The sequence below is a fragment of the Malurus melanocephalus genome, unplaced genomic scaffold, assembly GCF_030028575.1.
Source record: "Malurus melanocephalus ecotype Western Australia unplaced genomic scaffold, MMel_1.1 scaffold_23, whole genome shotgun sequence".
NCBI classification, from domain to species: domain Eukaryota; kingdom Metazoa; phylum Chordata; class Aves; order Passeriformes; family Maluridae; genus Malurus; species Malurus melanocephalus.
This window is the reverse complement of record NW_026623255.1, coordinates 553,851-576,400: the sequence shown is the minus strand read 5'-3', so window position 1 is coordinate 576,400 and position 22,550 is coordinate 553,851. Positions and strand designations below refer to the sequence as shown.

The 22,550-nt window shown below is 44.3% G+C and overlaps 1 protein-coding gene across 2 annotated transcripts in view; it reads right to left on the bottom strand.

Annotated features, from left to right (window-relative positions):
* The window catches only part of SOBP (sine oculis binding protein homolog), a 109,809-nt gene that overhangs the window by 3,860 nt on the left and 83,399 nt on the right, over positions 1 to 22,550 (bottom strand). For both annotated transcript variants that reach the window (XM_057390137.1, XM_057390138.1), the window contains one exon: positions 8,752 to 10,706. In XM_057390137.1, coding sequence (XP_057246120.1) covers positions 8,754 to 10,706 — 1,953 coding nt within the window. In that variant the 3' untranslated portion in view covers positions 8,752 to 8,753. The remainder of the gene's footprint in view (positions 1 to 8,751; positions 10,707 to 22,550) is intronic.

Sequence of the window (22,550 nt, the reverse complement as noted above, 5' to 3'; positions counted from 1 at the left end):
AAAAAAAAATCCAGACAGTTTCTACTCTTCTTTTCTGAAAACAGGCAATCACTGTGATGTGATAACCCTTCCTTAAACCTCCAATTTTGCCCGAATCAGAACAGGACCTTCAACTTGCATTTCAGTGGTCTCTTGTGCACCCAAACCACTAGGYTTTTGGCTATTCTAAGATGCTTCTCAATTTTCTTATTCAACCTGATCTTTCCAATTAAACAGCCAGAGAAAGGCAGTTTCACTGTTGGCAGTGGTATTCAGGATGGTGAAGATGGGTGTCTTGCTGAGCCACAGGCTGTACCTCCCTGGGAGAGTTCCCCTCACCTGGGCTATACCTGGGACTGGCTTTTTAACCTAAAATGTTACCGTGGGCCACAAAATTATAACGATTATAGTAACAAAACTTTCTGAAACAGCAATGAATCTTCCTAGTGAAAAGTTTCAGGAAGCAATCCTGTATCAGGAAGCAATCAACATTTTCCCATTTTCCCATGAACAATTCCACTGTCCATAACAATCCAGGACTGCGTGCCTGGCACTGTCCCCATGGGGTTTCTCCCTGGTTTTCACAGCTCTTGTCCTGGTTCTTTTCAAGTCTAAGCAAGAGCAGATGCAGACTCATCCAAAAACAAGGGGGCATGCTCAGGTGGCAAAAATATCATGTGGATTATATTGTGGGAGAAGAAAGAGGGAAAACCCACCATAAGGAGCAAGTGGGTGAGACYTGGCACAGACCACAAAGCAGTGCCAGGCACTTTAGGGCATCTCCCTTTTGTCCAGCAATGCTGCGCACTGAAAAACCTGCATTGGGCCCAAACACTGCTTTAGAATTTCTCTATTTCCCCCCACAAGAAGACAGGAGCAATATTTTTACCACCAAGATAACCATTTCAGCAACAATTGGTAAACTGCTTCAAATAAAACTGAATTGTCATTTTAACTGGTCTTTGAAATTGAGGGCCAGAATTCATATTTTCAGTGACTTTGCAATGTATCTTTTCTAGTCATGTTCAAGCTTCTCTCCATTGGAGAATTCCTGTGGGAAAGGGCCTTTTTCTCCTCTTTTTGGATAAGGAACTTAGAAGTGGCAGCACAAGTGGTTCATGAAACCTTATAAATATTTGGAGCATAAGCAGGCAACACAAAGTTTTACATTTAACCACGYGGGCTCCAAATAAATAGCTGAAAATTGCTCTAACCATAGGTTTCAATATCAATCGCCTGATGATGGGATGCAGATCTTTCCAGAGAGGTCAGAACTCCATAGCTATTTCACTCAACACTACCCAATCCCTAAACCCCCTATTTCTTAATTWTTTTTTTTTTAATATYTGCCTCCATAGAAGATGATTACATTACACAGCATGAAAGCCCAAAACTGGGACTGGAAGATGGAGCACAGCAGGGAGTGAGGGTGTCCGCTCAGCAAAAGCAGCTCAGCCTCTTTGCCTTTAGATAATTTGTTATTGAAGGTTGGCTCGAATTTAAGGCAGCAATGCTTCAGAAACACTTGGAAAAGCAAGCCAGCTGCAGGGCGGATATCATTACAAATTGAGACACATGTTGAACAGGAATACCATTCTTTTCAAATACCAAAGTTGCGTCTGGGGAAGYAAAGCCTTGCGAAGGAGTCGGAGGCAGGACCTCGATTTGTAATGTGCCGAGGGCCTTCAGCTTGCATTAGAGGCACCGAGAACTGAGTGCACACAGTGCTGAGCAGGATCAAGCCCAGATATTTAATCAGCTGTAATTTTCATGGTTGAAGCAAACATTAAATAGTTGAGGGTTCTGCAGAATGTTAGAGGTTACTTCRATTCACGGCTCTCACGAAATGATCACACGTGTTTCCAAACACAACTCTCAGTCCTGCGAGTGCAGTGCAGCTCATTATCAAAATAATGTAAATAAGGTCATGATTAGGAGGTCTCAGGCATGAAACCTTGACTAGTGGAGGCACCCAGAAACATGCTTACATTGCCTATTTTTCTTTATGGGACCTAAGAACAAACAGGAGAGATTCAGCAGGTAATCTGGAAACAAATAYTGCTTCAGAAAGCCTTGTTTGCCACCATCTGATTTCCTCCTGACTTCTTGCTCAAAGAGCTTTGTTTCTACTTTGCTTCAATCTTCCATAGTGTTTTTTAAAGAGGAATTTAATGTCATCTTAAAATCTATGGCTTGACAATGTCCAACTTTTGCACAACCACAGTCCTCAAAAGTGTTTCAYTCCTTTCTCTCCCACTTTCAGGTATTGCTTGTAATACTGAAAAATTGTTTGTAAGCTCCTCACGGTTGTTCAGAGCTCACTGCTCCACACTGAAGTTGGCCATGGTGTTTCAGGGTCAAGATTCACAAAGGCTGCGAGGTGCTTAGCTCCTCATCAGATTTCAGTGGCAATCAGGCACATACCATCCCGCATCTTGGCCCTGCATGCCAAGGCAATCGTTGTCTAGATGATGTTTTTACAAGTGTTTTTACAAGAGTCTCTTTTACTGTGCTCTTTGTTGTTAGGGACTCTGTATTTAATTAYGAGTTGTGCTTTCCTCCCCACCCCCATAAAATTTCCCTGCACCGCTGACTTYGGTAGCTCGACAGCACAAGGACAGGCTGATGGAGAGCCCGAGTCTCCCCATACGGTTGTTTCACACTTAACACTTCTGAGTGTGGCCAAACCTGCTTTGAACTAACTTAAATGAGAGCAGCATTAYACCTTGTATGTATGAGAGTGCCTGAGCAGTCTCTGAAGCCTGGAAAAGAATTAGGAGTAACGCATCGTTTCAATATGAATGTGGGTTGTACCAGTTTAGGCAATGGTGTGGATGAGATGCTTATTTCAGGTCAAATGATTTTAATTTCATAAGACAATTAAAACTAATAATGGCAAGTAAGCACCAAAATGATCTCTGAGATCTGTGGTCTGAGGTYGTGAGAGCTGTCAGGTAGACTGCAGTTTGTAGAAGTCACAGGTTCTGCACATTTCTGTGGATCTGTCAACTGATCTATGCTTTTTTTTTGCTGTCTGAAGTTCTGGCCATGTSTTTTGTTTGCTAACAGCCCTAGATGCTTATTACCCTTACAAATCAGACCAGGTGTAGCTATTTTCTAAACTGAGCTCAAGAATCAGATTTCATATTTGAAACATATGCCCTAGGAGGTTTTACAGAAAAGCAGGAGGAGCCCATCAGAAATCAGCACTTGCTCCTTTGATTCAAMGAGTGTGCAGCGATCTATGGCAGCGTACCACGAGCCTGCTATTTACTGCCACTGAGACGGAAGTTAGCACTCCCACACCCCGGCAGCAAGATGTGGGAGCTGAAAGCTACCCTGGAAGTATGTCATTTTATACTTTACTATTTTGAGAAATTTTTTTTCCTATTTTTTTTCCCCTGGGAAATCCTTTTTCTGATTTAATATACCTGAGAAGGTATGCACGCAATTTTGAAACGTAAAAACACACTGCTAGAGACAGGCAGCTCTCAAGGGCAAGGCTTCAGTTCCAAGCAGATGTGTTTAAGGCTTTGTGGTGTTAAAAGTCTCTCCTCTCCTCCTTCAAATAAATGGAAAAATTCTGTAGGCTCATAAGAAGCCAGGTGAAGGAAAACTTGTGAAGCAGAAGAGTAGGTGTTAAGTGTATGAGTCCAATTACTCTGCTGATTTAAATTAGTTTGGCATTAGTAGAATGATATCCAGTTAAAATTTGCTAAGGCTCTGGCCCATAGTACCGTGTCAACAAAGATGACTAGCATRGAAATGTGTTCAAATACAGAAAATTTGTTTTCAAACATATCTTTAAGGTCAAATTTTGTCCTGATCATAGCAAGCCAGGCAGAGGTAAGATGTTGGCAGATAGATACCACAGTGACAGAGGAGAGATAAAATCTCTTAGGCAAAAAAGAAAAAAAAAAAAAGGAGGTTAATAGCTATGCCATTTGCCTCAGGAATCCAGACCAGAGCAGGAAATCTTGTACTGGACCATTATGGGCAGAGAAGTGGGATATATATTACTTCTGCTCTGAACTGAGTGTTGTGCATGCTGTATATTTTTATCAGTWCAATGTATGGACTAGACAGCTGAAGGTTTGGGCCTGTCACTCAGCAGATGCTGACCCCAGGACATACAGGTTGGCTCTGTAGGTGGCCTTACACCTCCTATTTCCATTACTTCAGGAAGAAATTCTGCTGAAACAAGCAGAAAAACGCCTTCCTTTCCTTGCCCCTCTGTCCCCAACACAGGATTACTCAACACACACACGTACACACACACAGAAGCTAGYTGTGAGTTTAGCATGTGTCACTTCRTTTTCTCATTTAGTTTAACATAGCTATCATGTTGAATCCAAGCAGACCTCAGTGTTTTCATTTCTTTGCTTTAGGAAACCTTGACATCAAAGCTGGSGGGTTAAAACTGATCCCACCAGGGCATAAAGCATGTAGGCAGGCAACACTAACGCTGCTAATTTTAGAAACTCACGTTGCTCGAACTTGAAAATATAACACTAAACAGAATATTCTTCCTAGCTTCGTTTCTTTATCATAGCAGGACTTTGGCACTGAGACATCTTTTGCTAGTTCTTCAAATTGCATCAAGCTAGAACAGCTTGACAGTTCACGTCCTGATGGAGACACTAAACTTTAACATCAAGGATTATGTTGCTGATTAGCACTTTCAATAATCAAGTAATTGGTACATTAAATAATCCAGAGATTGGCAACTTGCCCGAAAAGGTCACACTTGCATTGATTCCTTTTTAGAGAGTCCATGTTGCTATTACATGAATTCAATCTGTCTGTCCAGAACTCTAGCGTAAAAATATTTGGCTAATTTCCTTCTATGTCACACAATTTGATGGGAAATTAAATCCAGGAAAAGTTGCACATTAGGGCAATATGTTCAGATTTTCCAATTAGGGTAGGTGAGAAGCAAGAGAGAAAAAGACATTTGGCTGGAATTTTTTTCTCCCAGATTAGTGTGACCAGTGCAATCAATACAAACCTCCAAGGGCTCAAATCAACACATTTGTTAGTGCAGCTTCTACCCTCTTTGCTTTTTATTAGAATTTCTGTGAAGTTGGGAGCCTCTCTTAAGGCATCCTCCCCACACTGGATTGCCAAAGGAATAGGGTTTTACCGCCTTGCTTCCCTAGGCTTGGCAGCAAGAACTAACCCRTGGCCAAGGCAGAGATTGGGGCTGAGGTACAAGAGGCTGCCCTGATGTTCTCCTCCCCCTCTTGCCTCCTCTGCATAGACCCAGACAGGCTCTGAGCCCTGCACAGTCCTGACAGGCAGGGAGGGCAGAAAACCAAGGAGCCTTTTTGCTCCCCCAGGCTGACTACAAGTAAGAGTGGAATAGCAAAAGAAGGGTTCTGCATGAAACCACAGAGTCCTCACCTCAAATCAATCATCAGAGCTGCACAAATCGCTTGTGCGTGCCTTGAGTGGCTCAAAACCCGCCCGTGTGTCACTGAGGTACCCACTGGAATGAGATGATTACCATGCTGTTTATTTCTGCAGAGTATTCCAAGTATCCCCTTTCCCCTGGAGCACACAAGGACCCTGCTCTCACATCKCTTCTGCACAGAGGCTATTTCTTTTCTTTTTCTGGAGGAATGAGGGGATGAACACAGACTGACTAATAACCAGCACCATGCCATGCTATGGCACAAGCACCAGAGGTACAGCAGACGCCTAGGCTGAGCTTCTGATGTTCCAGTGTCTGTGTGGACATCCGTGTCTGTGCCAGTCACCCTAAGYGTCCCTCACTGCAGGCAGAAATAGCCACTCCTAGGGCACAATTCATCTGAGCTGTCTTAGTTGTTGACTCTGGGATGAGCTCAGCTGTGCCTTTGAAGTGCCTGCTCCTCTAGGTTGATTTTAAAGAGAGTTTAGACAATTAGCTCAGCTGCATCTTCATTCCAGATGTCTGTATTGGGTCAGATTAATCTTGCCTGGCAACCTGAAAACTTTCCTCTAAAACAAGCCTTACACTGAGGCAAAGAAATACGTAAAATTCAGGATGAAAGGGRAAATTGTTATTCCTGAGGATAATCACAGTGGCAGTAATCAACATTTAGAGAACACAAAGGGCTGAGGACAGTAACTGAATGATAAAGAATCCTTCTTGTCTTTCCAATGCAGCTTRTTCAGTTTGCCCACTTCCTCTCTCAAACACTATCCATGAACTGATGTCATGAATAATCAGGTCAACAGGCAAAAATACAACTTGGTGAAGTCAGAACTCCCTCTGAGGGTTTAAGATCTGGCGTTAAATGACATGAAACTCCTCTTGGGATTGGGACCCTGAAAAGGTGGCATTGCTGCAGCATGGATGGTGCAGGCTAGCAGAAATAGATGCTAAGAACCAGCCTGTCTTTGACCACAGAGTAAGCACATAAATGTGCAAGTCTGCTAGCACTGCCTTGAAATAAGCAGCTATGAGGAGCTTCGTGAGGTGGGGAAGGAAGGGTTAACCATGGCACTCCTAAAATGCTATAAAAAGGATACAGCCAAATAGTGGTCTTCTCACTAGATCAAATCACTAMCCCTAGGTAGAAGCATGAATATATTTATGAAGAGAATCTTTCAAGCTCCAAAGGTAACACTGGGGTTTGTAATAAAGGTATCACTGCTGAGGGACATGCATTCCATCCATATCTCAGGGGTGGGTAGGGGGATCCCCACTAGTAGGGRTGTGTAAAGATTTTAAATATTCATTTGACTTCTGAGTTATTGCTTATGCTGGTTATTAGTCCAAGAATGTGATGGGTCTCCTCTATTCTTATTAGTGTTTCTTTTAAATGTGTCAGCACATGCTGAGAGCAGAGAATAATGGTTGTGTTCCACCGAAGAGAGTAAATAAATACTGTTGGTGATCAAGGGAAGTAATGTTTCTGTCCCCGCAGCCAGCACAGGGAATGCAGAGCTAACAAATGAGAAGGGAGTCCTGACTGTGCTAGATATCTTTGATGGTGCAGTTAGCCCACACCGATGGAGCAGGGAGATACYGCAATGGCCCAGATTACACAGCCTGCTGCTGCTCTCTGTGGCTGTAGGTGCCAAACACCACTGCAGTCACTCTTTGTGCTACCAGGGACAGGGATTTACTGGAGGCTACAGAATATTCCATGGATTGTAATGAAATCTGGCATGTCACCAAGCCACATCCGGCAAGCCATCAGTATTTTACTGCTGAACAGATTTCTTGCAACACCCACCATTTCCCCTTTTCCTGAAAGAAGCTCTCCGTGCTGGTGAATCTAAACAAATTCCATTCCATTCGTTTTGTGAAGGAATACATTCATGCAGGTAGCTCAGTRTGCAGYTGCAGTRCCAGTGCCAGCYGCAGGTTGAGCTCTGGGGGAGCAGAAACCCCAATCTGAGCACCAGGCAAGAGGACAGGAATGGGAGCTGATCTTTTCCATACACAAAGGACACAGGGACCTGTGGCCCAGCCAGGTGASCAGACACCACCAACAACCCCCWGACTTAYTCATGCTTAGACTATGAGGGTATAAAAGATATAAAAGGTATAAAAGCCCAGGGGTTCCTTTGTTCTGGATCCCTTCTCAAAGGCATCAGCTCSAGCTGTTGTTTTGTTGTTTAGTTAYTGCCCCACGATGAAATTATTTTAAGGATTGGGACATCTGAGAACTCTGCTATGGAAAACCTGGGGTTGGGCTGGTGGAGAAACCTAGTCTGACTGTGTGAGTGTGGGGTGTGTAGCTGYGGAGGGGCTTCTGTCCCAGCTCAGGTGGTGTGAAAGTGACTGCCAGGGTGGCTCCTGGATGGCTGGATAGGGAAGAATCCTTAACAGTTTGTTGCTCACAGGTTTSAAGCATGAAACCTGTATTAAATTAAGAGTTTTACAAAGATGCTGTTTTATCAGAGGGATTCAGTAAGCTGGGARTTGGGAATGAAGGATGAGAGGTTTCTGCATCTGCAGCATTGTCATTCAAGCCATGGGGGTTGGTGGAGTTACCCRTATCTCCACCTTGCTTTGCTAGGTTTCCTGGTTTCCTACCAGGAACTACACATGCATACCAAGCACAGGGCTGGGGGAAATCTCAGCTGCTCTTCTCAGGTGGGAGACTTGCACCAAAGGCAGATAGGCAGCAAAGCCCCATGGCAGAGGCTTTGCTGCAATAATCTATAGTGGGCAGGTCCCAAACAACAGGCAGTCCCTAAGCACTAATACATGAGAAAGGAAAGCTCATGGAGAGGGAGTTCMGTCCTCAGAGAACTGAACTCCAGTGGAAAGGCAGGGTGCGGGCTGGAGGCAAACCAAAGATAGTTGGAGGTGACCATTTGCTAAGTCCATTGGATCTRAGCTAGCAGGAAGCAGCTGGGTCATCTGGCTCTATGCTATGCTGCAGGGCAATTTCAGTCATCATGAAGGCTTGAGTTGCTGTGTAACTCAGCTGGAATAAGTAAGCAGATTAATGACCCAGACCTAAACCATATTCTAGGCAGAAAACCACTGACTTTGACATACACAGCACAATAACTTCACAGCCAGAACCATMACAAAATGTTCTGTGGGCAAAAGTGTAATGAGGCTGCTGATGAATGGAGTATTGACATGTACAGATGCAATACAACACAAAAACCAATACCAACACACAAATACCAGTAGTTTTCTGAAAGTGCCCATAAATTGGAATTTGTACCTTTTTGTTTTATAAAGACCACATCCACATGAGTTCAACCTCATACCTGAAAATACTGAATTCTGACACAGAAGGCAGTAGTGATCACACAAACCTTTACTTATTCTGATTTCGAATTCGGAGACACCTCCTTTTCAATGGTGGCTCCAGATCCTCTGGCCCTGTGCTGAGCATTGGCGTTGAGATAATGCACGGCGCGATAGCAGTCTTTTCTGCTGGTTTTGGCACAGGCTGGATCACGCAACCTGTCTTGGGCAGCATCCGCAAAGCGTATGCATGGTCCTCGTCCGCCGGATTGTTAAGGTTCGGGTCCTGTTTGTCTCCCCCGGCCAGGGGCTCCTCCCCAGCCTTCTTGCCGGCATCTCCCTCGAGGTGGCAGTTTGACGCACAGTTGTTCTCCTTCACAGACTCCAGCTCGCTCACCGCCAGCTCCTCYGGGGGCTGCAGCTTTTTCGGCTCCTGGGGCGGCTCCGGGTTCTTGGAACCCTCCGTGCTCTTTGTGCCATTCACAATGACGTTGCACACCGCTGCGCCGGCTTCCAGTCCCGGCGTGCCAGAGGCCAAGGAGACGGGACAGCAGTGAGCTCCGTCACTGCACGGTAATGTTTTTGAGTCAACTGGGCTGCAGTTGTCCCTGCAGTCACTGCAGTTCCTTTTGTCCGAGCTACCAAAAGCCAAATTCACAACACTGTTGGGTTCACGTTCAACCTTCACTTGGGCGTGTAGAGCCCTGTGGATGACATTGTGCAGCCTGGAGCGGTGGCCTACTGTAAGGTCTATCACACCGTCCTGTGGACCCTGTAGCACGCTGGGGAAACCAAATTTACTGTTCACTGGACTACTAGGTCTGACAGTCAAATCAACAACTTCATTTTTACTGTGCTCCTGAAGCACTTGAGCTTGATTAAGGGACTGGCCTGAGCAGCTCGGGGATGAGTCAGATGATTTGGATGATCCTTGCTTGGACTCTCGAGGGGACGAAGAGCTATTGGTTGGCTTTGCCCCAGGCGTCTCGCTGGAGGTACTCGGAATGAAGCTTTCACCATTGCTGGAGAAGCCATTGGGGGGTTTGGAGTCGTTGATGTGAGGAATGGGGATGGGAATGGGGATGGGAACRGGCAAAGGGACAATGACAGGATATGGCACTAGTAGAGTTGGGGGTGGCACCAGTGGGGCRAGGGATGGCAATCCAAAGTTCATCATCTGTGGCATGGGCATGGGACCATTTGGCATCATGCTGACAGGGGGGAAGGGAAGACTGGGCAAAGGAGCTCCGGGAGGGGGTGGCGGCAACAAGCCAGGAGGATTCCCAGGCATGGTAGGTGTTGTGGGGGGATGGATATGGGGGGAAAGCATTGGCCTGTGCATGGGGCTAGAGGTGGGACCCATATTTCTGGGACCACCTGGTGGGGGACCAATTCCAGGAATCATTGGATTTGACAGAGGGCTGTTAGGATTTGAGGCGTGRTGAGGTGGCCCACGAATAAATGGTGGACGGATTTGCTGCATAATTTGCTGTTCCATGAATATGGGCAGAGGAACTGGCCCACGGTTTGTCATCACCATGGGAGGACTGCGAGGTGGGACACCAATTGGAGGCACAATGCTAGCAGGTGGCTGGACAGAAACYGGCGGAATATTTGGATTCTCACTGATGGGAATGGGTTTGGGAACTGGCGTGGGGATTTTWGTGACAGAGCAGTTGGCAGTGTCAGACGGAGAGGCAGTGGTAGACGCTGATGGTCCAGGGCCTTGAATTTGGCCAGCTGCAGACGCTGGGGATGGGGCTTTTCTCCGAGCATCTGCTAGCGGTATATTCCAAGAATCTGGAGTCAGCAGCTGCACCCCAGTGCCTTCTGCTTTATTTTCGACTGGAGGGTGTAATGTGCTGCACAGTCCAGCTGGAAGATTGGCCTGTGTCTCTTTGTAGAAAATGTCCATTTTGTACTGATTGAGACATTTTGCACTGCAGAACTGAAGCCTTCTTTCCCCGTCCCCAAAATCCAGATACTCTTTTGTGTGTCTTATGTGCTTACACCAGTCACATACCTACAACACAGCAATAAAATCAAATCAGGTAAGAAAAGCAATCTTCCCTTCATATTGTTATTTTAAAAGCAATTTTTCAATTGCTAAATACATTGTTTTTCTAATAGGGGAAAAAAAAAAAGCTACATTTGTGAAAATGCACTTTTTTTTTCCTTCAGCGTATTAATGAATTGAATGCCACTCCCTTTTCTGGCTCACATGATCTCACTTCTACCTTATACAATGCATTATATACCTTAAACCCATAGCACAGAGAGGAATCCTCAGCTGGCATAAACTGTTAAAACACACATATGTAASTATGCAAAGTCCATATGAGTATGGCTGTGATTACTCCTTGGGGGTAATCTAAGCACGCCTGTGCCATCTGAGATGCTATACTACACAAGGAGTGTGAGAACTGGAAAAGGACTCCRAAAATTGCTGGAAGTGAATGCAAACCATTTCTGCAAAACTGCAGCCCGCAGTAACATTTAGTATTCTACTAAGGGTATCAAATAATAAGTTGGAAAGAGTGTGGTATTTCAAAAYGGCATCACGAAGCAAAAAGCATCATTGATTCTTTGCCCTTTGTTCCAAGGAGAAACTTGGAAAAAGTCAGGATATTTGTGTAAGGTTCGAATAGTCCCAATTTGTGATGTTTCARCAAGCTGGAATTATTTTCTGAGCTGCTTGCCCACTCTTGTGTACAAGTCACTTTAAGTAAAACTTCTTGGCAAGCAAGGACCTGTTTAGCAACTTTTCAAATACTACGGCAAAAAGTTTGCATTGCAGGCTCAATTTTGTTTTGTTTCTCTGCTTTCCATTTAATCCTTTCCTGTGTTACYATTGGTGTGGTGAAGGCACAGCCAATTTTTTTTAAATAAGGCTGCAGAACTAATTAAGCTGTGAAAGGTTTTCCCAGTTGTAAACCACTAGACACCAAAGTTCAAAAAATAGTCATTCTAGGCTTCAGAATCCATTACTTCAGAGAAATTATTGTGATTTCATTAACACATTAATTTTGCAACACCAACAGCTCTCACAGATGGTGAAGACATGATCTACAATTCAAATATGACTCTTGTTTGCACAAATGCCTTTCCTTCATATGGCATTTTAAACAAGAATTAATATGAGTAATCTTGCCATAGCTATAAACAGATAAACAGATGTCAGAATTTTCAGTGCCTCACTTTTTTGACAGAATTTTACACACACAAACCCCCCCCTCCCCCATTTTTGTCATTTACATTAGTTCTCAAAATACTCCACTGACAGAGATTTTTGGTGCTTTCTCTCAGCATGTTGAGCCTATGACCATGTCAGAATATATCCTGGTATTGTTTGTTCTGCCTTTTCCAAGTAGCCCATATTAGCTTGTCTTGAAATGACTCTATCTTTTGTACAAAGAAAGAAAAAAACACCAAAAAGCCCAAAGAAGAYTATGATTGTGAAAAGACTGCATTAAAAGGATAATTAATTTTAATAACTATTGGCCATATAAACAATTCAAAACAACATATGCTGGGCATCTGATTACCCATCTCATTTAACTCTCAGCTTTCCTTTAATATAAACAGTGGTGACATTCTTGAGTCTTCAGTAATATATCTTTAATGTATATATACACAYATACACACTATTTGCTATAGCTTTTAGCCCATTTAACTCCTCAACCTTTTGGTTATCCCATCAGGTTGCTGTTTGTTTTCCTCCTGCTTCACTCTCCATCTCCTCTCCATTCCCACACTCACACATGCACACATTTCCTCTCTTTTGTCCCAACATTTAAATCAAGCTAAAAAAAAATCAACTGAGAAATAGCAACTACTAAATCACTCCTGAAGTTTGGGAATGCAGGACCCAGATTTTTAGTTTGGGCATACGGAGATAAAGCAGAGGGGGTGCTGGTGCTGCTCGGTGATGCCTGTGGCATCAGCAAGGGTRCATTTTCAACATGATGCCCCACTGCAAGGAAGGAAATTTCTCAGTGCAAACAAGTCCAGTTGATGCCCTTCACTGARCACACAGTGACAGTGTCACACCCTAAAAGATGTGGACAACCAGGCTGTCAAATGCACAGAAGTGACAAGATAAATGCCCACAGTGCCACGGTGCATGCATCCCCCCGAGGGTGGGGCAGATGGGAAAGCGGGAGTGCAGCATGCAGCAAGCAGGGCAAAGAGGGGACAACTCCCAACCACACTTCCAATGGCTCCTAGGTTTTCCYGGGTATCAGCTCTCCATCTGCTCCCCACAGGAAGGCTCAGTGGCCATCTCAGACAGCTCTGGAGCTTGGCAACCCCTTGGTGCAAGTAGTGCAAACACACAGCAGTGGACACGGAACCATCCCACATATTTGGCATGGCTATGGGGTGTGCCACCCACCTGGCAAGTCAGCACACACRAAGGAAACATCCTATAATCAACCTCCTTAAATCTTCTGGCTTGCCACTGTTTTCCAAGCAGACAAAAGGGGAATTAGTGGGTCTACACTATGAGGTAATAAGGTACTATTTAACTCAGTGGAGCCACTGAATTTACCTTAAAGTCATTTTTGATGGACCGCTCACTGCTGTAGYCACAAAATGCTATCTGTTTTGCATRTATGGAAWCAGGATGTACTCCACCACACTCCCCCTGGCACTTGCAGGGTATTCTCATGCCCCAAGGACTGGCAAAGATGCAGAGGGTCTCCACATGCAGCCCAGGAGAGGCACAAAGAGGTACTCAGAGCTCTCAGACTGCTCCTGAGGCAGGCTRGAGCAGGATGAAGCCCACCCTGGCCCATCACCATCTAGTTGCAGTGGAAAGAAGAGGTGGAGACTGGCCTCAGAGGTGCCTGCAGTAAGGGATGGAGCAGGATTTCAGATAAAGCTGCCGGGAAGAATTGCCTTTCCTTTGGGACAAGGAYGTGAACGAGCTTGTAAGCCCACTGCTGAAGAAGCACCTGAGAAATATGAGAGMGCAAACCCAGTCTCCTTGTCTTTCTAGGAAGAGCCCTGTCCATGACCTTAATTAAAGAGACTGAAAGAGAAATACAGCCCCACAAAAAATGTGGCGTCTTTTCCAATAATTTAATTTTATTAGTTAGCATTTKAAAAATTCACTGAAACGCTTCAATGTATTATTGCTGTATTGATTTGTTTATCTCCAGTGGGCTCCTGTGTCTCTCCTGGCTAAACAAATATTTTCTCTTCCTGGGTAAAATATTTAGAAATCCTGCTTACAAATTCTCTACTGATTTCTCCTGTTTTCAATAATTCACTGAGGAATGAGAAACTCTGAAGTCTGCCTGCCTTGCTCACATATTGATCACAGACCCTTCTGTATATTTTATCACTAGATAAAATTAATTAAAGCCACAGAAATTAAAGGCAGCAAAACTGTTCCTCTGAATATACTGGATAGACCAAATATTCAATAGTTATCTCATTGATTTCATGAAACATCTCAAAGCATTGAAGCTACAGCATCRGTGAAAAATGTCCATCTCCTACATTCATGTATTTTGTAATTTTCTTTTGGTTTTTCTCTCTTTATTTACATTCACAAACAATAAGTCTGTGCTACTTAGTTAAGATAAAAGGTATAAAAATGTGGGACTCGTATGAAGGTAATATGAAGSTAATATGATGCCTCACAATACCATACTAAAAGGCAGAAAAACAGTCTCTACAACAATAAGGAAATTACTGGAGGAGAAAAAAAATGTCACTTCAGAATTAATGAATCAAGTCTGTCATACAGAATTGATCATTTAAGATGAGGTCAATGAATTTACGATACAAATGGCTRTATCACTAAAGGTAATAAAATGGAGCAATATCATTCATTTTACTTCTAACTAATGATGTGCTCAGAGTAATTACAGCTTCTTCTAAAAGCCTACACTGATTAGTTCAGATGTGATAGGTGAAACATATATATCTCTCCATTCARTAAAATAACATTTTCTTATCTATAAAACACACAGCTGATGTCTTATTATTTTAAGTACTTGCATTCCATACAGAATATCACTGCTCTTCACAACCAGCCCAGAATTTCTYTGCTCACGTATTTCTTTTCCTTCCYTTTTCCTGCCTCATCCCTTCCCTTCATTGCACARTCAAGAGAACTGTTGCAGAGTGCTTTTTAACACTGCACGTTGGATTTGGTAGTGCTTACACATGGGAGCAGCTCCCTGGGTTTCAGTGGGATTAGTCACAAGCATTAATGCTGTAGGGTCCCATTTGGAGGGCCTGACCCAGAACTAGAGGAAAACAATGAAGAGACCCCTCTTCAACGCAACCCATTGGCTTTGGGTCTGTTGTTTAACACGGTTCCCTGCTCACCCTGGAGTCAAGAGCTGTGTTCCCAACCTCAACAGCAGCAAAGGCACGGACAGGGATTTTGGAAAGAGCCGCAGAAGAAATACCCAGGAAGAAAATAAATGCTATAAGACTGAGTTACAGACATTTCCTAACAAACTAGGCAAAGCCACCATTTTGTACATTTCTACCAGCAGGAGGTYGGACCTGCAGTGGTGTCACTGACAATGAGCATTAACATTTCTGAGATAGGAGGTCAAAACTTGCAAGGTGCTAACAGATCCCCTGTGCACCTTCATGTCCCTTGGAAAACACTTCCAGGACTGCTCTGGGGCAAGCACATCTCACACCATGAAAGCCAGAACATGAATCCTGAATGACAGAAAGATCAGTAATAAGATAACAGCCTATCTCATTCAGCTGTAACACAACAACCCTCAAGAAGATTAAATTTACCTAACTGGGGCATATCCAAGGCTAAACAACAGAATGAACATTCCTTCAGTACATTTAATGTATTTATATTTTAGTGGCGGGCTGCCAGTGTGCTACTTATGAGCTCAATGGCTTGGTATCGTTTATCCGCTTTCCTGTGAAACACACAGCAATCCACACCAGGAGACAACTCAGAAGACACTGCATCAGCAGAAACACAACTCGTGCCCGATACGGGAACACCAAGGAAGCCAGGGTTGAGGGATCCTCTAAAGCTCAGATGTCTCTAACCCAAAGAGKGTGAATAAAGCCATTCCTGTTGGCATCCATATCTTTATTTTGATAGAAATATCCAAAGTGGAGTCCAGACACGGCAATGAGACCGCTTCGCAGGCACAACACAGGATCCTGCTGCACCTAAAAGGGCCACACTCAGGACTTAGGCACCAGGTAATTAATACTTAAATCAATCAGCTGTCAAAGGCAGGCACAAAGTTCACACGTTGGTGAAGTGCACCACTAACCTTTGAAGAATAATCTAGCACCACACACTTCTTCATTAAGAAATACACTTGGCAACACCTGTTGGCAGTGACATCTACATCAGGGAAACCAGGAATGGGTGGCAATGGAAAAAGCCCTGCTGTGATGAAAGAGGRCCTGTGACCCTAACACAATGCTTTGGACTAGTATCAGCTCCATGGTAAAGCTTAGCAAGAGAAAAGAAAGTGGTCACTAGGGCAAAGACATGCCATTTGCAGCTTCTCCAGAACCAGAGAGTGACTGACAAATCTCCTCTCCTTGCTCAGGAGAACACTACTGGGGGATGCCTTGCACGAGGAAAGGCTGAATCACATCTGAGGACCAGGCTTTTATCAAAGATGCTGAACAGATGCTGAAGATTATCAAAGCCTCACTTCCTGGCATAAAACCCTTGTATTCGACTTTGCTGAGTAGTTCCTACTTCCTTTTCTCACTGTGGTATCCAACTGCTGTCTCTTTATATACACTCARGCATATGTTCTGGCTTCTAGAACAYCACTRCACATTTCCTATATCCTGTTCYGGCCCTGGTTGCSTATYGTTTTAGCCCATACTGGGTCCTGGAWGGGTCTGGGAAATTCCTGAAGTTTCCAGCACTGCCACCCAGCCAGGATGTGTGAGGCATGGAGGCAGAGGCTCCCACMCCATCCCAAAAGCCATAAGGTGAGGACACAATGCCTCTCCCCTGCACTCCCTCCTGCCTTGGACCCAAGTGAGAACCCGACACACCAGCCATATGGTTTTCAGCACGAGCTCAAGTTTTTTGAAGTCTGCCAAACATTGGACACAGCAGAAATCTAGAAATAAGGAAGTGGCTTGAAACACRCATACAGAGGTTTATCGTACACAGCCAAATGAGTCACAGCGAGTGTTCTAACACACAGCTCAGTCAGACCTTCTGCAGAACACTCAGCTGCCACCACTGCACGGACACCGAGGCACCTTGACACCCAGGCCCCCTCGCAGGCTGYGAGCACTCCTGGCAGGACACTAGGGAACAATCCAGTCTGTCAGAAGGAAAGAAACCTAGATCTGTGTGTCCTGCAGGACTATGTGGCTAACTATCTCTAACAGCCTCAGCTGCCCTCACCAGCTTCCTGAGCTTATTGGGCAATGTGGCAACCTGCTCCCTCCCTTCTTTTCTCCTTTTATTCATCCATAAGTCTTCTCTTCAGAGCATGTCACCTGAAAGCTAATCCCCTCAAGATCCCACCTGCAATGCTAATTCTGCAAGTGGCCCTCTTTCTGCAGTCTGTTGCCTGAGAAAGAGCAGAGAAACTTTGGGGCAAGAGCTGTACCTCAAKTGTTAATGTATCCAATGCCTGTGAGTACAGAGAAACTGTGGCCCCAGTGGGTCAGACTGAGACCTCTTGCAACCATCAGTTTGAGTCTGTACCAACTCTTCACTTCCTCTTCTGCTCACCTTCTGAGGGTAACCCCCCATGGAACAGCCGCTCAGGAGTCAAAGCCCCCATCGGGCTCTGAGGGCGCTGCTCAGTTCTTAGGACACACGTATTGATTTGTTTGACAATAAAAATTGTTCCAAGTTTTCTTTTAGCATTTCCAGACTCAGAAGAAGACAAATATGAAGCAGAGCAAGGTAGGCACACGGACATGCCAATTGGGAAGGTGGGCAGCTGAAGATCTGCRGAAGGACAYGGCCATGCTTGGAAGAATGGGGTCRGAGTGAGGAACGGGGGAAAATGTGTTCCACCCAGAAATGATGGAAAATGACAAACTCCTTTGAGAGGTAAGCAACAATCAGCATAATATCCTAATGCTGTTGTGCTTTTTTCACAGCTAATTGAGTTATCACAAAAGGTATTCAGCTGCCAGCACCCTGCGCCAAGAGATGGAGTGGGCGCAGCCTTGCCAGAAGCCACACAAGCCGCTGTCGCTCACCAGCACGTCCCGCATTTCCCTGTTTGATCCTACTCCAAAACACCCACGCTCAGAGATGGACTGGGTAGCCTGGGGTAGAGCCAGTGCCTGGGCAGGGTGTRCAGGGGTCTGCATGTCCAGCACTGCCCCTGAACGGGAGGGCACCTCACAGCATCTACTTTGAAGACAACTATGACTAAGTCCCTGCCTCAGCTGCCATGACTAGGAATTGATGCTCTTTCACTACCAAATGTCAAACAATACTGCAACAGGAATAATCCAAAGTGCGGCTCCAAGCAGCTATTCAGCCTCGATCACCATTTTTGATGTCTTATTGTAAAACATTCAGCGTGTTTATTGTGGCAAGATTTTTCTATCCAAGAYGGCTTGTGATAATTTTTTTTATACTGATTGTTCCATTTGAATGGAGTGATTATTATAAAAAACAAAAAGAATCATTCCAGCTGAAACCTGCTGCGAAGGAACCCCGAGGCAGGCTCTAACACACTGTGAAAGTGGTTACAATATAGCTCATAGCGATGCTAGGTGTGAAGGAAAACAGATTTTTACAATGTTTGGAGCTTTGTGTAAAAACAGTTGACAAAACAGAACACTCCAGTTGCCTACAACTTAAAACTGTCCTGTGACAAGTTTCTCTCAAAAAAAGCTTGCCTGCCTGCTTGTTTTTTCATTCCCTGATGTTTCCCTCCTAAATGTCTCRTCCTTTCAAAAATCTTTACCGGTCTTCTGAGTGAATACTGACTTCATGTCATTTAAATCCAAGACTCACTCTGTCTCCATTTTTCATCCTAATTATGCAGAAGTCTAAGCTACATGAAGCATAAGGAGAAAATAGAGTTATTTGGTAATTAATGGCTAATGATAAATTGACTCCATTTTTTGAATCATTGCAGTTGTCATCTGTGGTATTTAAAACATAGTCTTTTAAAAGCCCTTGGGTTCCTTTGTGTTGTGGGGCTTTTTTATGTTCCCAGTCAAAAAGAATGAATGTGAGTTAYGCTAATGCCCAGTGGAAATCCAGGTTGGGTCTTTTTTCATCAGAGTGACTACATATTTGATTTTGTATATAAACAGCTGAGCTCTGTTTTCAGCTTCAGTCTGAGGCTTTGAAGCCACAGGAAGAACTTTGGATCTAAAACCACTGGTGAAGCCCAAAATATGGTGGGCAAAACTTCAGGGAAAATGAATGTAGTGTGAGGTGGGGCTTGCCAAGAGAGAAGTTCTTCTCCCCAGAAACGTTCCTGGCTAAAATAACACAGAATGGGACAATAAAAGCATTTAAATCTAAAATCTTTGATGTTTTTACCYGGGTACTATACAAGAGCTGATTAAAGGGCCTGTCTGCATGGCTTTTCAGTACTGGCTAAGTCCACCATTGCAGCAGTGACAGAAGTCCTAAATAAAATTAATGTGATGCAGAAGATAAAAGGAGGGTAAGAGCAGGAGAGGGAGCTAGGGGTTAAATGCCCTCAGTAGGTCAGTCTGTCTCACGAAGACTCTCATTTCAGAAACATCTCAAGAACACCTCAGTCTGAATACTCTTTCCAAGGGTAGTGCAGACCCTGGGAAACCTCATCCCACACCAAGTGCATTGGCCTTTGAGCATAACTGTGTCATGAAGGAGTCAGTGGGGCAGAGCAAACCACAGCTCAAGCCATCAAGCCCTACACTCAGCTCCTGAGCTCTCATCAAGCCTCACCACACAGAAAGGCCACAAAACAGTTCCTCTTCCAGGATTAGCCTGGTCTGACAGGAGACCATTCAAGTGTGTCTGTAGCCACTGACCTTGAGAGCCTAATTTGAGGGATCTGTGGAGTCAACTGAGTGCCTCCACCATGCTCCTCATGGCCCTCAGCTCATGGGTGGCAGCATGAGAAACCAGCTTGGCAGAGCAGTGGTGCAAACATATCTGCTGGCCAGCCAAGCTGTTTGATTTGGAATACGTAGGCATTGGTCACCTTGATATTTGACACTTGATTTCCAAGCCAACACTTCTYATGACGTGCATTCCTAAATTCCCCTGGTCCTGACAGGATCTGGGAAACAACTCAGCAGGCAGAAACAAGAACTACACCGAGGAGGTGAAGCTGGGATTCTTGGTGAACTACTACTTTCCACAAGAGGAGTGTTTGCTTTATGATCCTTAAACTGTTAGTGCGCYAGCATGAGTTTCACTTCTGCCTGAAGACAACATAAATTTAGTTGTCACTAAAGCTGTGCAAAGTATCARCAGTGGGAAGCATTACAAATATCTTGACAATAGGTGAAGAAATGTTGGGTTTGAATATTCAGGGGGTCATAAGAAAGAAATCAAAGCTAGCATCTGGAAAAACATTTCTGGGGCTTAGAAATCCTTCCTCACAGTGTCCAGGCCCTATTGTCTCTTTGAGGCAGCAGGGGAAGGTMGCAGTTGGAAATGCCCTCTTTCCTCTTCCTCGGGGAGTGGAAATGCGTTTCCTTCCTCAGGAGGACATTTACCTCCATTACCTGGGAGAACTTTCAGAGCAGCTCCTCCGTCCTTGGGGTGGCCAAGCTGTAGAGYCCCATCAGTGCCCAGGGTGGGAACTGTTCATAGGACAGATAACAGGGCCAGCACTTCTGTCACGCCAGGAGCTCCTCATTCCTACACAGGGGCTGCAGAGATCCTGCTCCCTCCGAGAACTGGACTAAATATCAGCCACAAAAGGTTTCTTCTGCAGAGCAGCTGCTGACCAGTGCTCTGAGGAAGGAGAGCCTRCATGCCCTAGGCATTGCAGCATTCCCTGCATCCAGCCCCAGCAACTGGGAAAAGAAAGGGAGCAACTGACAYTGCAAATTCTTCTATCAAATTCTCTTGAGAAATATAAATGCTGTTAAGCAGAGAAAAGCTTAAGGGCAAAATGAAAGGGGCACTTTACTAGGCTCAATCAGTATCTCACTGATCAACCAAAATCTTTCCAAATGAGAAATCTCCTTAGGAATCTCACGTGACCAAGATTGCAGATGTCTTACATTCTCTAATTAATTCACTTTTTTATTTAATATTTGAATAAACATGTTCACTCTTCTTGTTTTCTGATCAAAACTTTATTCTGATAATATAGCAGACATTGGGAGGTGGAAAATTACCCATCCGTCTAGAATTTATATCTACTGATATCTTATACATATTTTTCCCAGTATATTTTCTTTTTAATATTCACGGGAATATAAAAATAACAATAAAACYCCCTCTGTTGCGACTCCAGTTGCTCATAGGTTGGTTGACAGAACTATAAGTGTAATAATGAGGAGGTTTGAGGGGCAGGTTAATGTTTTTTTGCTAACATATGATGCTTTTAGCCTAAGGCATTGCTGGAGGCCAATACCACTTCACCTGAAACCAAAATCACCACTGAGCAGTCATTAAATCACTCAGAGTTAAATGTAATATTACTGGGTCTAGAGACCAGTACTGTAATCCAGATCTGAAATTTCATTAGTCCAAAAAATAGGAAGCAGGAACGCAATCTGAAACCTTGGGAAATCTTTTTTTACCTGTAATGAAGGGTTCTAAGTCAAATTTTTCCCTCACACCTATTGCCATTTTACAGTGGTGCAACTCTCTCAGACTGACTGGTGTGCTGTTTCTTCTGATCTACACTTGTGAAAGTAAGGAGTTTACAGAATAGAAGTCTGGGTGAAGGGGTGCTTTGAAATATATACATATATATATATATATGTGTGTGTGTGTGTGTGTGTGTGTGTGTTTGTTTTTCCTGCATCAATAGCTCAGGGACCTTCAGTTTTTATTATAACATGTTAATCTTTATCATGCAGTAATTTTTACAGGCCAGGGCCCACCATACTAGGTGCTCTAACATATATGGGCTGCAGCAGAATATGCAGGTTCGCTGCATGTTTCCCCACCTTTCCCAAATATATAAAAATCCTAGGGGGACTGCATCAGCTGCTGACTTGAAAAAATAATGTTAGGGAAAGATTGACTCGATTAGGGAAAGATTGACTTGACCACTAGTAAAAAAGGATGAAAAAAACCCACAGAACTTCCCAAGAGGGARCTTTCCAAGAGGGGTGTAGCTGGGTTTTAGCTTACAGAACTCTGAAGGGACTCAAAGGTGTTTGAGATTTGAATGCGTGTGATTCACACTTTGAGAAGAGCTGGTTTCACTGCTGGTCGTGGKACACACCACCCTACGTCCCAGAGTATATTCAGTTTAAAAAGCAGCCCTCTCTCTGGAAACCACACTTGATTAGAACAGCCCTGGGCCAGATCCAAAATCTGCCTGGATCAGGGAAACATGTGTCACATCAGTTTCAGCCCAGGACTGAGATATGTCACAACTCTTGCAGATTGGGCACACAGAGTGGAATTCATTTTCCYGTTTCCTCTGGAGTTGGAGGCTGGAGAAGACGAAGCCAAGTAAGGGAAATTGCTCTGCTGCACACAGAGGAAACATTCTGAGTCCTCTACTTTCTCTTGCTGCAAGGCACTGATCCTGGCTGAAACCCAGAGCCCATTGGTACAGACCCAGCTCCCCTTCCCCCTCCTATTAACACAAAATCATCAGTGGAGAGAGGCTCATTCTGAACAACTGTTAAACTCACTCTTGGTCACTCCATACAGAGCAGGAAAGACTGAAATAATAACCAGGGAATAGAAGAGATTGGGATTGTAACACATCCTTCA